The following is a 14079-nucleotide window of genomic DNA, read 5'->3' on the forward strand; positions in this document are numbered from 1 at the left end:
CCCACACCCCGCATTACCCCAAACATATCCCATCAAAACATTGAGATAGCCATTTCGTTCAGCGTAGTTGATTTCCAGATAGAAAATATGTTTTTGAGGAGGACACTTCCCCACAACCCTCAGGGCAAGGGTTCTGTGTTATGCCCTGAGGGCATATGAGGTTTTTTATAGAAGGCGTTGTCGTAGAAACCTCAAAACAGACTCATTCGACTGGAAATTCAAAGCGCTAGTACCCTTTTTAATAGTCGAAAGTGATTGGAGGGCAACTAGCCCCCTCCCCCCCGCCCAACAATCCCCCAAACACATCCAATCCACATTTTTAGATAGCCAATTTGTTCAGCGTAGTTGATTTCCAGATTTAAATTTTGTTTTTGAGGTGGACACTCCCCCAAAACCCTCAGGGTAAGGGTTTTAAGTTATGCCCTGGGGACATATAAGGTTTTTATAGAAGGCGTTGTCGTAGAAACTTCAAATCAGGTTCATTCGATTGGAAATTCAAAGGGCTAGTACCCTTTTTAATAGTCGTAAGTGATTTGAGTGCAACTTCCCCCCCCCCCTCACGCCCTACATTCCCCCAAACACATCCAATCAAAATTTTTATATAGCCATTTTGTTCAGAGTAGTTGATTTCCATATAGAAAATATCTTTTTGAGGAGGACACTCCCCCACAACCCTCAGGGCAAGGGTTTTAAGTTATGCCCTGGGGGTATATAAGGTTTTTAAAGAAGACGTTGTCGTAGAAACTTCAATAAAAGCTCATTCGGCTGGAAATTCAAAGGGCTAGTGCCCTTTTTAATAGTCGAAAGTGATTGGAGGGCAACTAGCCCCCCCCCACACACCCATCATTCCCCCGAACACATCCAATAAAAATTTTGAGAAGCTATTTTGTTCAGGGTAGTTGATTTCCTGACAGAAAACATATTTTTAAGGAGGACACTCACCCACGACCCTCAGGGCAAGGATTATAAGTTATGCCCTGGGGGCACATAAGGTTTTTACTAAAATATTTGTCGTAAGAACTTGAAAAATGACACAGTCGATTTGATATTCAAAGGACTAGTACCCTTTTTAATAGTCAAAACTGATTTGAGGGCAAATAACCCCCTCTCTCTCCCACCTTTTCCAATAACACATCCAATCAAAATTTTTAGATAGCCATTTCATTCAACGTAGTTAAAAGTTTTAGAAATTAGGTCTGTGAGGATGAAAACCCCCCCCCCCGAAGCCCTCAGGGCAGGGGTTGTAAGTTATGCCCTGGGGGCATATAAAGTTTTTATTGAAAGCGTTGTCGTAGAAACTTCAAAAGGGCTCATTCAATCGGAAATGCCTTTTTTGATAGTTGAAAGTGATTGGATAGCGATGACTTTCTCACGCCCACCATTTTCCCAAACACATCCAATCAAAATTTTGAGATATCCATTTTGTTCAACGTAGTTGAAAGTTCCGGAAATTAGGTCTTTTAGGATGATAACCCCCTCACAGCCCTCAGTGCAAGGGTTGTAAGTTAAGCCCTGGAGGCATATAAGGTTTATATAGAAAGTTGCTGTATATGATTTATAGAATAGATTTTAGTATTCCTCAAATCAAATTTTTATATGTTTAAAAACTAAATTTTGACTTAAAATTAAATTAAAATGCACTATGATAATGCTAATTCCCAATAAGGTATCTCATCAGTTTCCCATGAACGACTGAGGGTCTTATGGTCAAACGTTAGGGGCTACTTCTGCTCTTAACAGTTTTTTTGCGAATGATATCAAGTTTTCCATTACAGGTCAACTAGAGGAGTTATGAAACTAAATTAAACAGTACTATTTGTGAAATTTTTCTCCGGCATACAAATAGCCGGCTAAACTATAAAGTCTTAAAAAACGAAAAGATTTAAAGTATTATTTTCTTTTTCCCTGAAAAGATTATGTCAATATAAAACGAACAGAAATTAATTAAAAAAACTTTTCCACTAAATAAATTTTTCAAATAAAAGTAAAGAACTCCATTAAACAAAAAACAAGCTAAGCTAAAATCAAATAATCTACCAAGCGTGAAACTACCGCAAATCAGCATCGATAAATAAATGAAACCCAAAACCAACAGAAATTACAGTAATTAACCGAGTCAGACTCAAAACGAGCAGAAATTAACATAAGTTGGGCGCAAAACCCCTATGCCTTCCCAAGGTCACAACAAAATTTGCACTTTACTGAAAAAATACAAATGAAAGTACATTGTCAGTTTATTATACATATACTGATATTTAGTAATCAAAATGTTAATATTATTTGATTTATTAAAGTTATAAAAGTAAAAACATTTATTTTTTTCAGTAAAGTGCAAATTTTGTTCTGGCCTTGGGAAGGCGTAGGGGTTTTGCGCCCAACTTATGTTAATTTCTGCTCGTTTTGAGTTTGACTCGGTTAATTATTGTAATTTCTGTTTGTTTTGGGTTTCATTTATTTATCGATGCTGATTTGAGCAATGAGATATTCAAATTGTGCTGAGCTCCCTTGTCTCACCTAGCACGAGTTTCTCTGAAGACTTCTGGGTTGAATCCATTACTCTTTAAATTTAGAAGTGAACATTCTTATTAATCCAATACTAATTTAAAACAATAAAAATGAACTTTATTTTTAAAAAAGTGGAAAAAATGACTAGTACCAGAATGTTGGCTTTGGTACTCTTTCTTCCTTTATATTATACTCTTCCATGAGATCCATTTCGAAAGTTGCCAATTTGGGTTTGAAGGTTAGTTTTTCAACAGCACTGGAGGGAGTATCTTTCGGTTGCTCTGCAAGAAAAGGGTTAATACCCCATTTAGCGCACTTGTGTAAAATAGGGCCTCTTAGTTACAACGGTTTATCATGGTTTTGCTTAGAGTGTTATTTGCTAAAAGATACCAATTGTTTATATCTATTTGCAAACACTCTTTCGGTTTCAATAAAGATATCTATATGTCTACTCAGTCGTTCATACAAATAAAAATTAAGGGACAAGAAAAGTTTTGGCCGTCTAAAATCCAAATAGATTATGGCCATTTTTCGGCAAGGCGCATGATGCATTAAGCTATTGGTCCTGCGGCTTCGAAAGATATAACTTAGGAACTTGAAACCCTTTCCGCAAACTTTAACCTTTAGCTTAAATTGAAGGTGAACTTCAAAAAGAAGTAGAAAGTGATGAAATTATATTAGATTAACAAGGATACAACGATACAAATTACACTAATAAGAATGTTTATGTGCAACAAAACTTCTACAAAGAAAGCAATTTTTAAGGAAAAGAAATAATTTACTTAGTTGCTGCCTAGTTTAAAAGGAATATTATATTTGCGTATTAGCGTCTTTGCTTCTTGCAAAGACTGCCAGCCCAGATGCGTATTTTTAGCTTAGGGTTTAATTCAAAACTATAGTTTTACAGGAAATATATTTTGAGCGCGGATGGTAGTTTTATCCAAAGGAGCCTTACAGCTCTGTTAAGAAAAACGACATTAAATTATAGCCCTTAAAGTAATTTTTATTAAACAAATAAGGTTCAGAACCAAGCTCTCCATTACTAGAGATTAATTACAAAACTTTTTCAACAAAATTAGTTGTTTTTTTTTAAGTAGAGAACTCGATTAAACGAAAATGAAAAAAAAAATCAAATAATCTACGAATAATCAATGTTAATAAATAAATAAAACCCAAAACAAACAGAAATTAAAATAAATAAGAGTCAAGCTCAAAACTAGCAGAAATTAATATGAGTACGGTTGTAAACCCCAAGCTTTCTAAAAGCCAGAATGTAGTTTGTACTTTGCAGAAAAAAATTCAAATGAATTTACTGAAAAAAATCTACAGTTTAATATACATATGCTGATACTTATTCCTCAAAATCTTAATTGATTTTTAATATCTTAAAGTTAGAAAAGTGAAAACATTTAAAATAATTTTTTTCAGTAAAGTACAAATTATATTCTGGCTTTTAGAAAGCTTGGGATTTAGAACCCTGCTCATAATAATTTCTGCTCGTTTTGAGTTTGACTCTTACTTATTTAATTTTTGTTTGTTTTGGGTTAATTGAATCCAATTTGTGGTAGTCGTATTCTTGGTAGATTATTTTATTCTATCTTTGCTAATTTCTTTTTCATGGAGTTCTTTACTTTTTAAAAAAAAACTTATTATGTTGAAAAAGTGTTTCTTAAATTAATTTCTGTTCGTTTAATATTGACATAATATTTTTCAGGAGAAAGACTGAGCCCCTTCTAAAGTTAAACAACCATCCCTTCCATAAAAACCTTAAATACCCCCTGGTCATAACTCAGAACCTTTGCCCCTAATCTCTGGGGATTTTTTCAACCCCAAAGGCCTTGTTATATGACATTTAGACCATTTTGAATAGAATAGCTATCTCGAAAATTTCTAATAGATGAATTTCGAGACAATACGACGTGTGTGTGTGTGGGAGGGAGGGGGAAGGTAGCTGCCCTACGATCACTTTGACTCTGAAAAAGATCAGTAGCGTCTCTGATTACCAATCCAAAGAGCCCCCTGCGAAGTTTATGTGAACATGCTTCCTACGAAAACCTTATTTGTACCCAGGGCATAGCTTACAAACCTTACCCTGATGGCTGGAGATTTTGTTATCCTCCAAGACATAATTTACAGACCGTTTCGATAAGCTGAACAAAATGGCTATCTGAATATTTTGATTGGAAGTGTTTGGGGAAATTATGAGCATGGGGGGGGGCATTAGCCCTCCGATCACTTTCTACTAATAAAAAAGGCATTAGTCTTCTCAATTTCCAATCAAATGAGCCCTTTTTGAAGCTTCTACGACAAAACTATCTACAAAAACCTTACATGCCCCAAGGGCATAACTTACGACCCTTGTCCTGAGGGCTATGGGGAGAGAATTGTCATCCTCAAAGACATAATTTCCAGACCTTTCAACTACGTTAAACAAAATGGCCATATCAAAATGTTGATATGAAATGATTGGGAATGATTGAAATGATCTCCCTCCAAATACTTTCGGCTATTACTTTCTAATCGAATGAGCCCTTTTTAAGATTTTTACAGCGCTTTCTATAAAAACATTATATGCCCCCAGGTCATAACTTACATCCTTAGCTCTGAGAGCTGTCGGGGGGTTGTCATCCTCAAAAACCTAATTTTCAAAACTTTCAACTACGTTCAACAAAAGGGCTATCTCAAAATTTTGATTGGATGTGTTTGGCGAAATGGTGTGTGTGAGAGGGGGTTAGTTACTCTCCAATACCTTTCGACTATTAAAAAGGGCACTATCCCTCTCAATTTTCAATTGAATGACCCCCTTTTGAAGTTTCTACGACAACGCTGTCAATAAAAACCTTGTATGCCCCCACGGCATAACTTACAACCTTTGCCCTGGGGGCTCTGGGGGGTTTGTCATCCTCAAATACATAATTTCCAGAACGTTCAACTACGTTGAACAAAATGGCTATCTCTAAACTTTGATTGAATGTGTTTGGGGAAATGGTGGGCGTGAGACGGGAGTTAGTTGCTTTCCAATCACTTTCGACTATTAATAAGGGCACTAGCCCTTTCAATTTCCGATCAAATGAGCTCTTTCTTAAGTTTATACAACAACACTTTCTATAAAAACCTCATATATCTCCATGGCTTAACTTGCGGCCCTTGCTCTGAGGGCTTTGAGGGGGTCATTATCCTCAAAGACCTAATTTCTAGACCTTTCAACTACGTTGAACAAAATGGATATCTCAAAATTTTATGGATATCTCCTTAATAATAAGGTGTATATAACCTCCGAAAAACCTTAAACAAACAAGTATTAAGGTTCCTTCACATTGAATCTTGGCTTTCCGTTCTGCCCTTCACACTGGATTCCGTAAGTCTTCTGTAAGGCTCATAACCCTCCGTAAGACCTTACGTTAACGTATTCGTAATTCAAAACGCAATGCTAGAGCTCTGACGGAAGAAGCTCAAAACATTTCAACTTCTTACGTTTAAGCAAAATGGAACTTAGATGAAAAATTATTTGAGTTTGTAGAAGCTAGAAAATGTTATATAACTCAAAGGACCCTGTTTTCAAGGACAAGCAATTTTAACTAAACACTTTGGAAAGTCTGAGCCAAGTTTTTCAGCAGCAGCAAAGAATGTAGTAAGTATAGACTGTCTTGATTGTAGGCCTAGGCTAGGATAGGCTGTGCTTTGATAAATATTGCTAGTTTTTCAATTCTATTTGGAGTTGAGGTTAAAATAAAACCTGATGTGGTACAGTTAATCATTTAAAACGATATTTAAGAGATTATTTTTGTAAGTTAACTCAGGATTTAAAATGTTCTTTATGAGATCCTAATCTAAAATTAGATTAGGATCTAACCTACTTCGGTACATTTAAATAAATAGTTTGATCTAGTTTCACAACATCCTCTCAAATGAAAAAGATTTCGGATCATAGAGAAAAAATAAAGACTTTAAGTAATTTCTTTGGCAATGTAGTAGTTTTATATCGGCTACCTTAGGGATATATCCAGGACCATTAAGGGAAGATAAGGTGCACTGCCAGAAACACAAATGTGATACGTGGAAAGAGCATAAAATAAGGAATCTAATGGTAATTTTTAAAGTTTTATGGCCTTTTTAACGTAAGTTTTTTAATCGCCGTTTTATCCTACGAAGCTGCTGATCTACAATGCTACCTTGCATTGTACTGCCATTTCCAATGATTGGGTTCAATATGGGCTATTTGTTTTTTCTTAAAATGATAAAATTGTACAATATGACCTAAGTTATGATTGGAAATAAGTACAAAAATATTACAAGCAAAAATAATCTGAAAAGTTTTGTTTATAGCATAGGCAATAGGCTATATATTTAATTTTTTTTTTTTTTTTACAACAACACTTTATTTACATTTCCAACATGTGAAACTTATATTTAGAAATAGTTTTCTGTTTTTGTTTGTCTGTTTTCTGTTCTGTTTTTGCTGAGTAAAGCAGTATCTTTTTCCTCTATCCTTGCATCATTCCACTTGCTGTTGGCATAATTTTTGTGTTTAGTACTGTGAAGAAATCAATAAAACTGCATTTGGTAAAGCCTGCAGGGCCTATTAAAATGTGTACCTTTATGTCAAAGGGCCTAAAAGAAATGTGGATATCCACATATGTGCTTTTCTCTCTATTTTGCATAAAAACTCAATTAATAAAACTAAAAATTACTTGTAATTTTTTTGGTAGTCCTAGACATTTCTCGTGACTCACTCCAATTTCATGCCTGATTAAAACTTGTTTCAGCAATTTATTTTCTTGAGTTTTAAAACAAAATAACTTGAACAATTATAGAATGTATTTTTTGTGAGAATGCTAGTAAAACTTAAATTAGGAAAGCGTAACAGGAAAATGCAACATTAAAAATAAATTTTGAGCCCAGTCATCCCAAGAATAAATCTCCTCATCCTTTTGACAAGTTTACCCCTTTTAAATCAGAAAATAACATGGTTAGAGATTCATCATGCTTTATTTGCTAATATTGTACATTTAGATTGCAAAAACATATAATAATTAAAAACAAATCTACAACAATTTACAAATCTTTTGTCAAACATAGTGCTAAGAAACAAAAACAGAAAGATATGTCTTGCTCTTATCAAAAAAAAAAAAAAAAAAATAAAAAAAAAAAAAAAAAAAACTTGCTACAAGCACTTTAACTCAGTATCAATAATAGTATGATATAAGAAGAGTATCAAGTTTTGAGTTTTTTAAGTGACTACAAACGTAGCCTAAATGGATCTAAAGAATCTTTCTTTCATATTTCACCACCCTCTTTGTCTACTAAAGATTGTTTTAAGCTACCCCAGTAGGGCTTGCTTTAACTATCTTTGGGGAAAGTTGATATAAAACTAATTAAAGAATTAATTTTTGGTCATTAGATCTATGTAATGTGTAATCTTTAAGAACTTTGTCTGGAAGGAAGGAAAATGTCATAGAAAAATATGAACTTTGAAAAAAAGGAAAGAAAAGAGAATAGTAAACAACAATGTCATTTCTCCAAACACCTGTGTGTGGATATTGTCTTCAAGTAAAAGTTGATCTTCCATTCATGAAGAAGTGGCAAATACAACAAATTGGGCTGTATTTTAAAACTTCTAATCTAGACACTGAATATGCATGGGTTTTTTGGCCCATGACCAACAGGTTTTAAGTGACACACTCAACTTTGATAAACAAATGGAAATACAGTACAGTCTATTGAGTATTTATGCACTTGAGGTATTGTAGTAGCAAATAAATGATATTAATTCAGTTAGTATAATAACAAATGTTTTGTAATTGGGTGTAGGCAAAGTACTTGTTTCAATAAATTTGATGTAAGACACAGTAAATTTTACTTCTTTTCTAAGTGATCCTTGACTTTCTATGGTCCCTAAATATTCTTTTTTGTTGCTCCATAGAATTAATCAGCTATGGAGTTCTTGCTATTGAGGAGAAAAATGAACTTAAATTTGCACAATATTTTTTACGAATTAGCTGCAATAAAAATCGGGCTATAAAATGAGTATGTTTAAAGTTTAAAAACTGAAAAATTTATTAATAATTTTTTTTTTTTTTAGTTAATGAGCTTATGAATAGATGGAGGAACTTGAGAACCTGAGAGACCTTTACGTCCACCTAAAGAAAAAAGGGAGATCTTCAAGTGGATCTGGTGCTAGTGTTAGCTTAAAGCCAGAAGAACAAAAGCTTGTACAAAGAATGAAATTCCTTTTTGAACATATAATTGCAATTTTGTGAGGAGGAATTAGCAACAGTACTAAAAGGATTAAAGAATAATAAGGCTCCAGGTGCTGATAGGGTAGTAAATGAGTTACTTAAATATGGTGGCTCTGAGGTTAAAAATAAGTTATTGAATATTTTGAATATGATTTTTGAAAAAGGGGGAGTACCTAACGATTTTAGGAAAATCTTAATTAAGCCACTTTATAAGAAAGGTGTAAAAATGAGTTCGGTAATTATCGAGGCATTAGTCTGGTCTCTGTAGGTAGAAAATTACTTTGTAATATGGTACTTTTTAGACTGAGAGATGCCGTAGACAAAGTTAGAGAAGAGCAGTGCGGTTTTAGAACAGGTAGAGGAGGTGTTTACCAAATGTTCACTCTGAGTTTAATAATCGAGAAGTGTCTAAGTTTTCAAACTCAGTTGTTCATCAGTTTCCTACAGTATGAACAAGCGGTCTATTATGTGGATAGAGGAGGTTTATTAAAGGTTTTATCTTTGTATGGTATACCAGACAAATACATTAAAGTGATTAGTGCTATGTACGAGAATAACACTGCTGTAGTTAAGGTAGGAAATTAGGTTAGCAGCTGGTTTCGTATTAAATCAGGAGTTCATCAGGACTGTGTTCTATCCCCCTTTATATGGATTATTTTGATGGACTTTGTTTTAAGGAGTAAAGGAAAGGCAATGTGAGGCTATGATATCAAAAGCAGAGGAAAAAGTCTCCTGGACTTGGTCTATGATGATGATATATGTATCCTATATGAAAGTGTGAGCAAAATGAATGAAGTTTTAAGTGGTTTTTTGTGTTTAGGGTGCTAGAATTGGATTGAAAATTAATATTACGAAGACTAAGTCACTAAGGCTAGGAATAAGTGAAGACGAAAAGATGGTGTTGGGTAATAAAAATATTGATCTAGGGGACAGCTTCACTTACCTCGGTAGTGTTATTAGCAAAGATGGTGGGAGCAGTGATGATGTTAAAAATAGAATAGCCAAGGCTCAGGGTGTTTTTTTTACAGTTAAAAAAGTCTGGAAGAATTGGAAGATAAGTCTGCAAACCAAGATTAGAATCTTAGAAGCTACAGTAATGACAGTGGTCAAATATGGCTCTGAAGCATGGACGCTCCAAAAAGTGGATGAAGATTCGCTAGATGTTTTCCAGAGAAATTGCTTAAGGATTGTTCTGGGTACCCAGCTGACTGACCGTATTTCAAACAATAGGCTGTACGAAAAATGTGGTTCAATACCGCTCTCTAGGTCTATAATGAAAGAAAGGTTGAGGTGGTTAGGGCATGTTGTGCGGATGAAGGATGACAGATTGCCGAAGATTGTTCTTTTCGGCCAACCATCTAGGGCTAAACGGAAAGCAGGTCGTCCCCGTCTGGGGTGGGAGGACGTCATAAAGACAGATTTAAAGGAAATGGGAACTTCGTGGGCGGGTGTAAAAAGGGAGGCTTTGAATATATTGGGGTGGAGGAGGAGCGTGCGTAGCTGTGTTGGCCTCAGGCGGCTTGGTGCTGCGATGAGTTGTTAGTAGTAGTAGTAGTAGTAATTGCAAGACAACAGGGACCACTGTTCAAGATCAGAATATATCAGGGGAAATTTATTCAGAACGTGCAGTTAGAATCCCTTGGACTATACAACAAGTATTTTCGCCGAATCTCCTGATCAAGATGCTTTACATGCTGCAGTTAGCAGCCAACAATATAACTATGATGAGGTGAATGAGGGTGATTAGCATTAACAATCAAAGAGATATCCCTAGTTCCCAAGCTTCTAGTAGGCATCAACAAGCCAAAATAAAACTCATAAAAGAAGAAAGACAGGGTCTAGAGAGCAATCAGACCTGAAAGAAGCTCTGGCTGACTATCTTAAACAGTGAGCAATTGAAAAAAAAAAACATAAACCCAGTGATGACCAGCATTATCTAGAGTGGTACTTTCTACAATCGCTGTTACCTCATCTGAATAAAGTACCAGATGACTCAAAGTTAGAGTGGCAGATGGAGATCACGAAGGCAGTTAAAAAATTAATTTAGTCATTCAGTGTATTTTTAGTTTTATGGACAAACTTAATAAAGCTTTTTCTTTTTTTCTCTTTGATGTAATCATTAAATTATATGAAAAAAATGACTAGTAGGTCTAATTAAACAAATATTCCAGCAATACAAATAATTAACAATAATAACACTAGTACCAGAGTAAAAATATGATACGAGAAAATAGTTTTGACATTTCTATGGCTTTGTTTTGAAATGTAGTAACTGGTTTTAGATTTTCTTTGAAAACAAATAATCTAATAGCTATAATTAGGTATCTTATTTCTATGGGAGATGGTGAAAAACAAGGTAAATAGACGTTTTTTAACATAAAGTTATTAAAACTGTGTGAAAAAACATGCCTGCCATGAAACTGTAACTAAACAGAAAACAGTAAAAAATTTAGAAACTGCCGTGCAGTGCCCTTTCCCTTTGCCAGTGTTCACTTCCAGAAGTTTAACATTGGATTGGGATAACCACAGGGATGACTAAAGAGTGAACTACGGCCCATAGTAACTAAAAGTTAAAAAACACGTTTAGAAGAAAACCGGTGATTTAAAAAAAAGGCTGAAACCTTTCTAAAATGGCGACAGATCAAAATGAAAAGTGTACCGTTGGGTTCAGTACGGTAGAAAACCTAGAATAAAGAAATTACAACCCCCCTCCTTGAACAACAAGGAAAACCATTTTTTTTGCATGGGTAGCACTGAAAATTAACGTTGCAGCATAAAGGGAAGAATTTCGATGTGAAGGAACATAAACGTAGGACCCGTAACATGAAACATAACAACCTTAGGACTAAACGTAACATAAAGTCTTACGTTTTCAATGTGAAGGAACCTTTAAACTTCACAACGGAAAAAACGCAATTAATTCACTCAAAGGTAATAAATAACATAATTAACGATAATTTTATTCTTTTTTGCAAAAAAGCAGTCTGAGATAGGCAAATATATTAACTAATGGATGATTTATCGTCTGTTTATGTCACACCATTTCTAGAGACACCCCCAAATCGCAAAACAGGTAGATACTAGCTACCAATCAAAATTCTTACATGACACATCGAAACAGTTGGAAATCTTTAAATTTCTGATATTTTTGTCTCAAATAATAAATCAAGACAAACAAAATACTGTTTTACTGACATCAGACTACTAATGCTAAGTAAATAAGGGATATTACAAATTTTCCTTCAGGCATGTTTTAAATTTTTTATAAGCCAAATTTAAGCTTCCCTCTGGGCTGGTCGGTCCTCAATGACCACTTTCTCAAGTCCCCTAGCCATGCTGTTGTTGTGACTGGAAATTAGAAAAACAGATAATGTGCACATACACAGGATTCAACGGCCTAGGAGCCCAATCCATTCCCCCCAAAACGGCATGATCGTTTACGATTATCAAAATAATCTCCTATAACATTCAAATATTCCTTTTGCTGTTTTCCTATAATTTCCAGGCATTCCGTTTCGTGGTGTTTGCGAATATTTTACAGCCCCCCCCCCCCACTCGCAATCACGAATTCCTTCGTCTGTACCAGAAAGATACCATCAACTTATAAGGTTGATACATTTATCAGAAAGAGATTTTTTCCGCTAGAATTTCGGTAGATCGTCAGAATATATCATTACGAAAATTACTATATACTGGACGTCACAAACTTTTAAGATTTCACCTCACCTTTATATGTAGCTTTAGTTTTATAGTCAATTGTTTCTTCATTCTGGAAAGGGATAGGGATTTCTCGGCCGGTTCTAGTTGATATACGAATTTTACTGCCATCTTCTAAAAATCTCCATTCTACATCGGTTGGCTTGCTGAAAATTCATAGATTATAATTGAATAAAAAGTCTTGATATAATAAAATGTAACAACTTGAAATAAAAAAAAACTAAATAGGTGCGCTAACTTTGGTCCAGAAAGGTCAAAAATCAGAATGCTTTTATACAATATGCTGCTATTATTGTCGGTTAGGAATTGTTAGTTCGTCAAGAAGGCTGAACTATTGGCTATTCTCATGTGCTTGGAATAAAAGACGAAGTCAAATATAATTAGTTTTGAGAAATTAATATTTTACATAAGCTGTCTATCGTCCCTAACATAGATATAAATCTTGATTAAACCATATATAGATCGGCTACATCGGGTCGGATGACCCTAGGCGCCCTTACAAAAGTATATTTTATTGAACTCTTAAATCAAACAGGTATGGGACTCAAAATTTAGGGACTTTATCGAGAATGTAGGAATCCGGATTGAAGCTTCTTATCGTCTAATAATGGTTCTATAATATGGGGAGAAAACTAAGGGCATCTTTTTTGTGGGATTTCCTAGTTTTTGTTTCTTCAAGTAAAATTTTAAAAGCATTTGGTAGTGCGCACGTTTAGACGGTTTCACTCGTTTTGAAAAACTAAAAGTTAACTCTTAGGTTGCAGCCTTTACTAGTCTATTTGGTATTGTAGCCCTATAGTCCAGTTAAAATACGGTTTTGACCCGACATTTGAGAAAGAGAACTGTTTTTACCGCCAAAACGTTCAGAAAAAATTGCTTTATAACTCGTCCTAAATCGGCCGACATCAACCGTGCAGAAATATGCTTTTTTTCAGAGAAACGGGGAAAGAAGGGGGAAAATCACGTATTTCAATTTCTGCCATATTTTCGGGATTGAAAGGTCCTTTCTTATTAATTCAAGCCAAGGGAGACCGAAAATGACATCGAAATCGAAAAGTTCCATCACTTAGCACCCGATTTCCACCCTAAGCAAAGTCAGAGGGGGATCCAGATTAGGCTACTGGAGAAATCTGGGGGAAAGTAAGCAGGAAGGGTGTGTGAAAACACGGGATGGCTGGCCCTCAGTCCCCCATTACACTTCCTAACTGAATGACCTTGAAAAGGAGATCAGCACCGCCGGTTTGGACTTTAATAGTCTAATGCCATATACTTTACCTTTTTACCTTCAGAGGGGGATTGAAAATCAGAAGCTTGATTTGTGCAGTGTTTGGTGGATGGATTCAAAGGTATTTTCCTATTAATTCAAGTCTAGGGAGACTGAAAATCATATCAGAATTACAATTTTTTATCATTTTAGTTTCACATTTCCACCCTAAGTGAGGTTAGAGGGGGGTATAAGCAAATTTTTTTTTTCTATTGGCCTATTTTTGGTTTTAACTGTGCTTTATTGCAGTTTCACGCCCGTAAACTCAAATGCGAACTACTATTGGGCCTCTCTATTAGTCTCAACCTGATATCAATGGTAAAGGTGGATGGTAATTTTACTTACAACGATATT

General features: G+C 34.9%; 1 protein-coding gene across 1 annotated transcript in view; it reads right to left on the reverse strand.

Moving 5' to 3' along the window:
* Positions 1-2565: 2565 nt before the first annotated feature.
* mRpL24 (mitochondrial ribosomal protein L24) overlaps positions 2566-14079 on the reverse strand; it is a 51062-nt gene continuing 39548 nt past the window's right edge. Inside the window, exons 4-5 of the mRNA XM_089094020.1 lie at positions 12471-12607; positions 2566-2786 (exon numbers count right to left, since the gene is read on the reverse strand). Coding sequence (XP_088950146.1) covers positions 2650-2786; positions 12471-12607 — 274 coding nt within the window. The 3' untranslated portion in view covers positions 2566-2649. The remainder of the gene's footprint in view (positions 2787-12470; positions 12608-14079) is intronic.

The sequence above is a fragment of the Artemia sp. Qi Xiang Cuo genome, chromosome 9 (genome assembly GCF_049724085.1).
Source record: "Artemia sp. Qi Xiang Cuo chromosome 9, ASM4972408v1, whole genome shotgun sequence".
In the NCBI taxonomy this organism is placed as follows: domain Eukaryota; kingdom Metazoa; phylum Arthropoda; class Branchiopoda; order Anostraca; family Artemiidae; genus Artemia; species Artemia sp. Qi Xiang Cuo.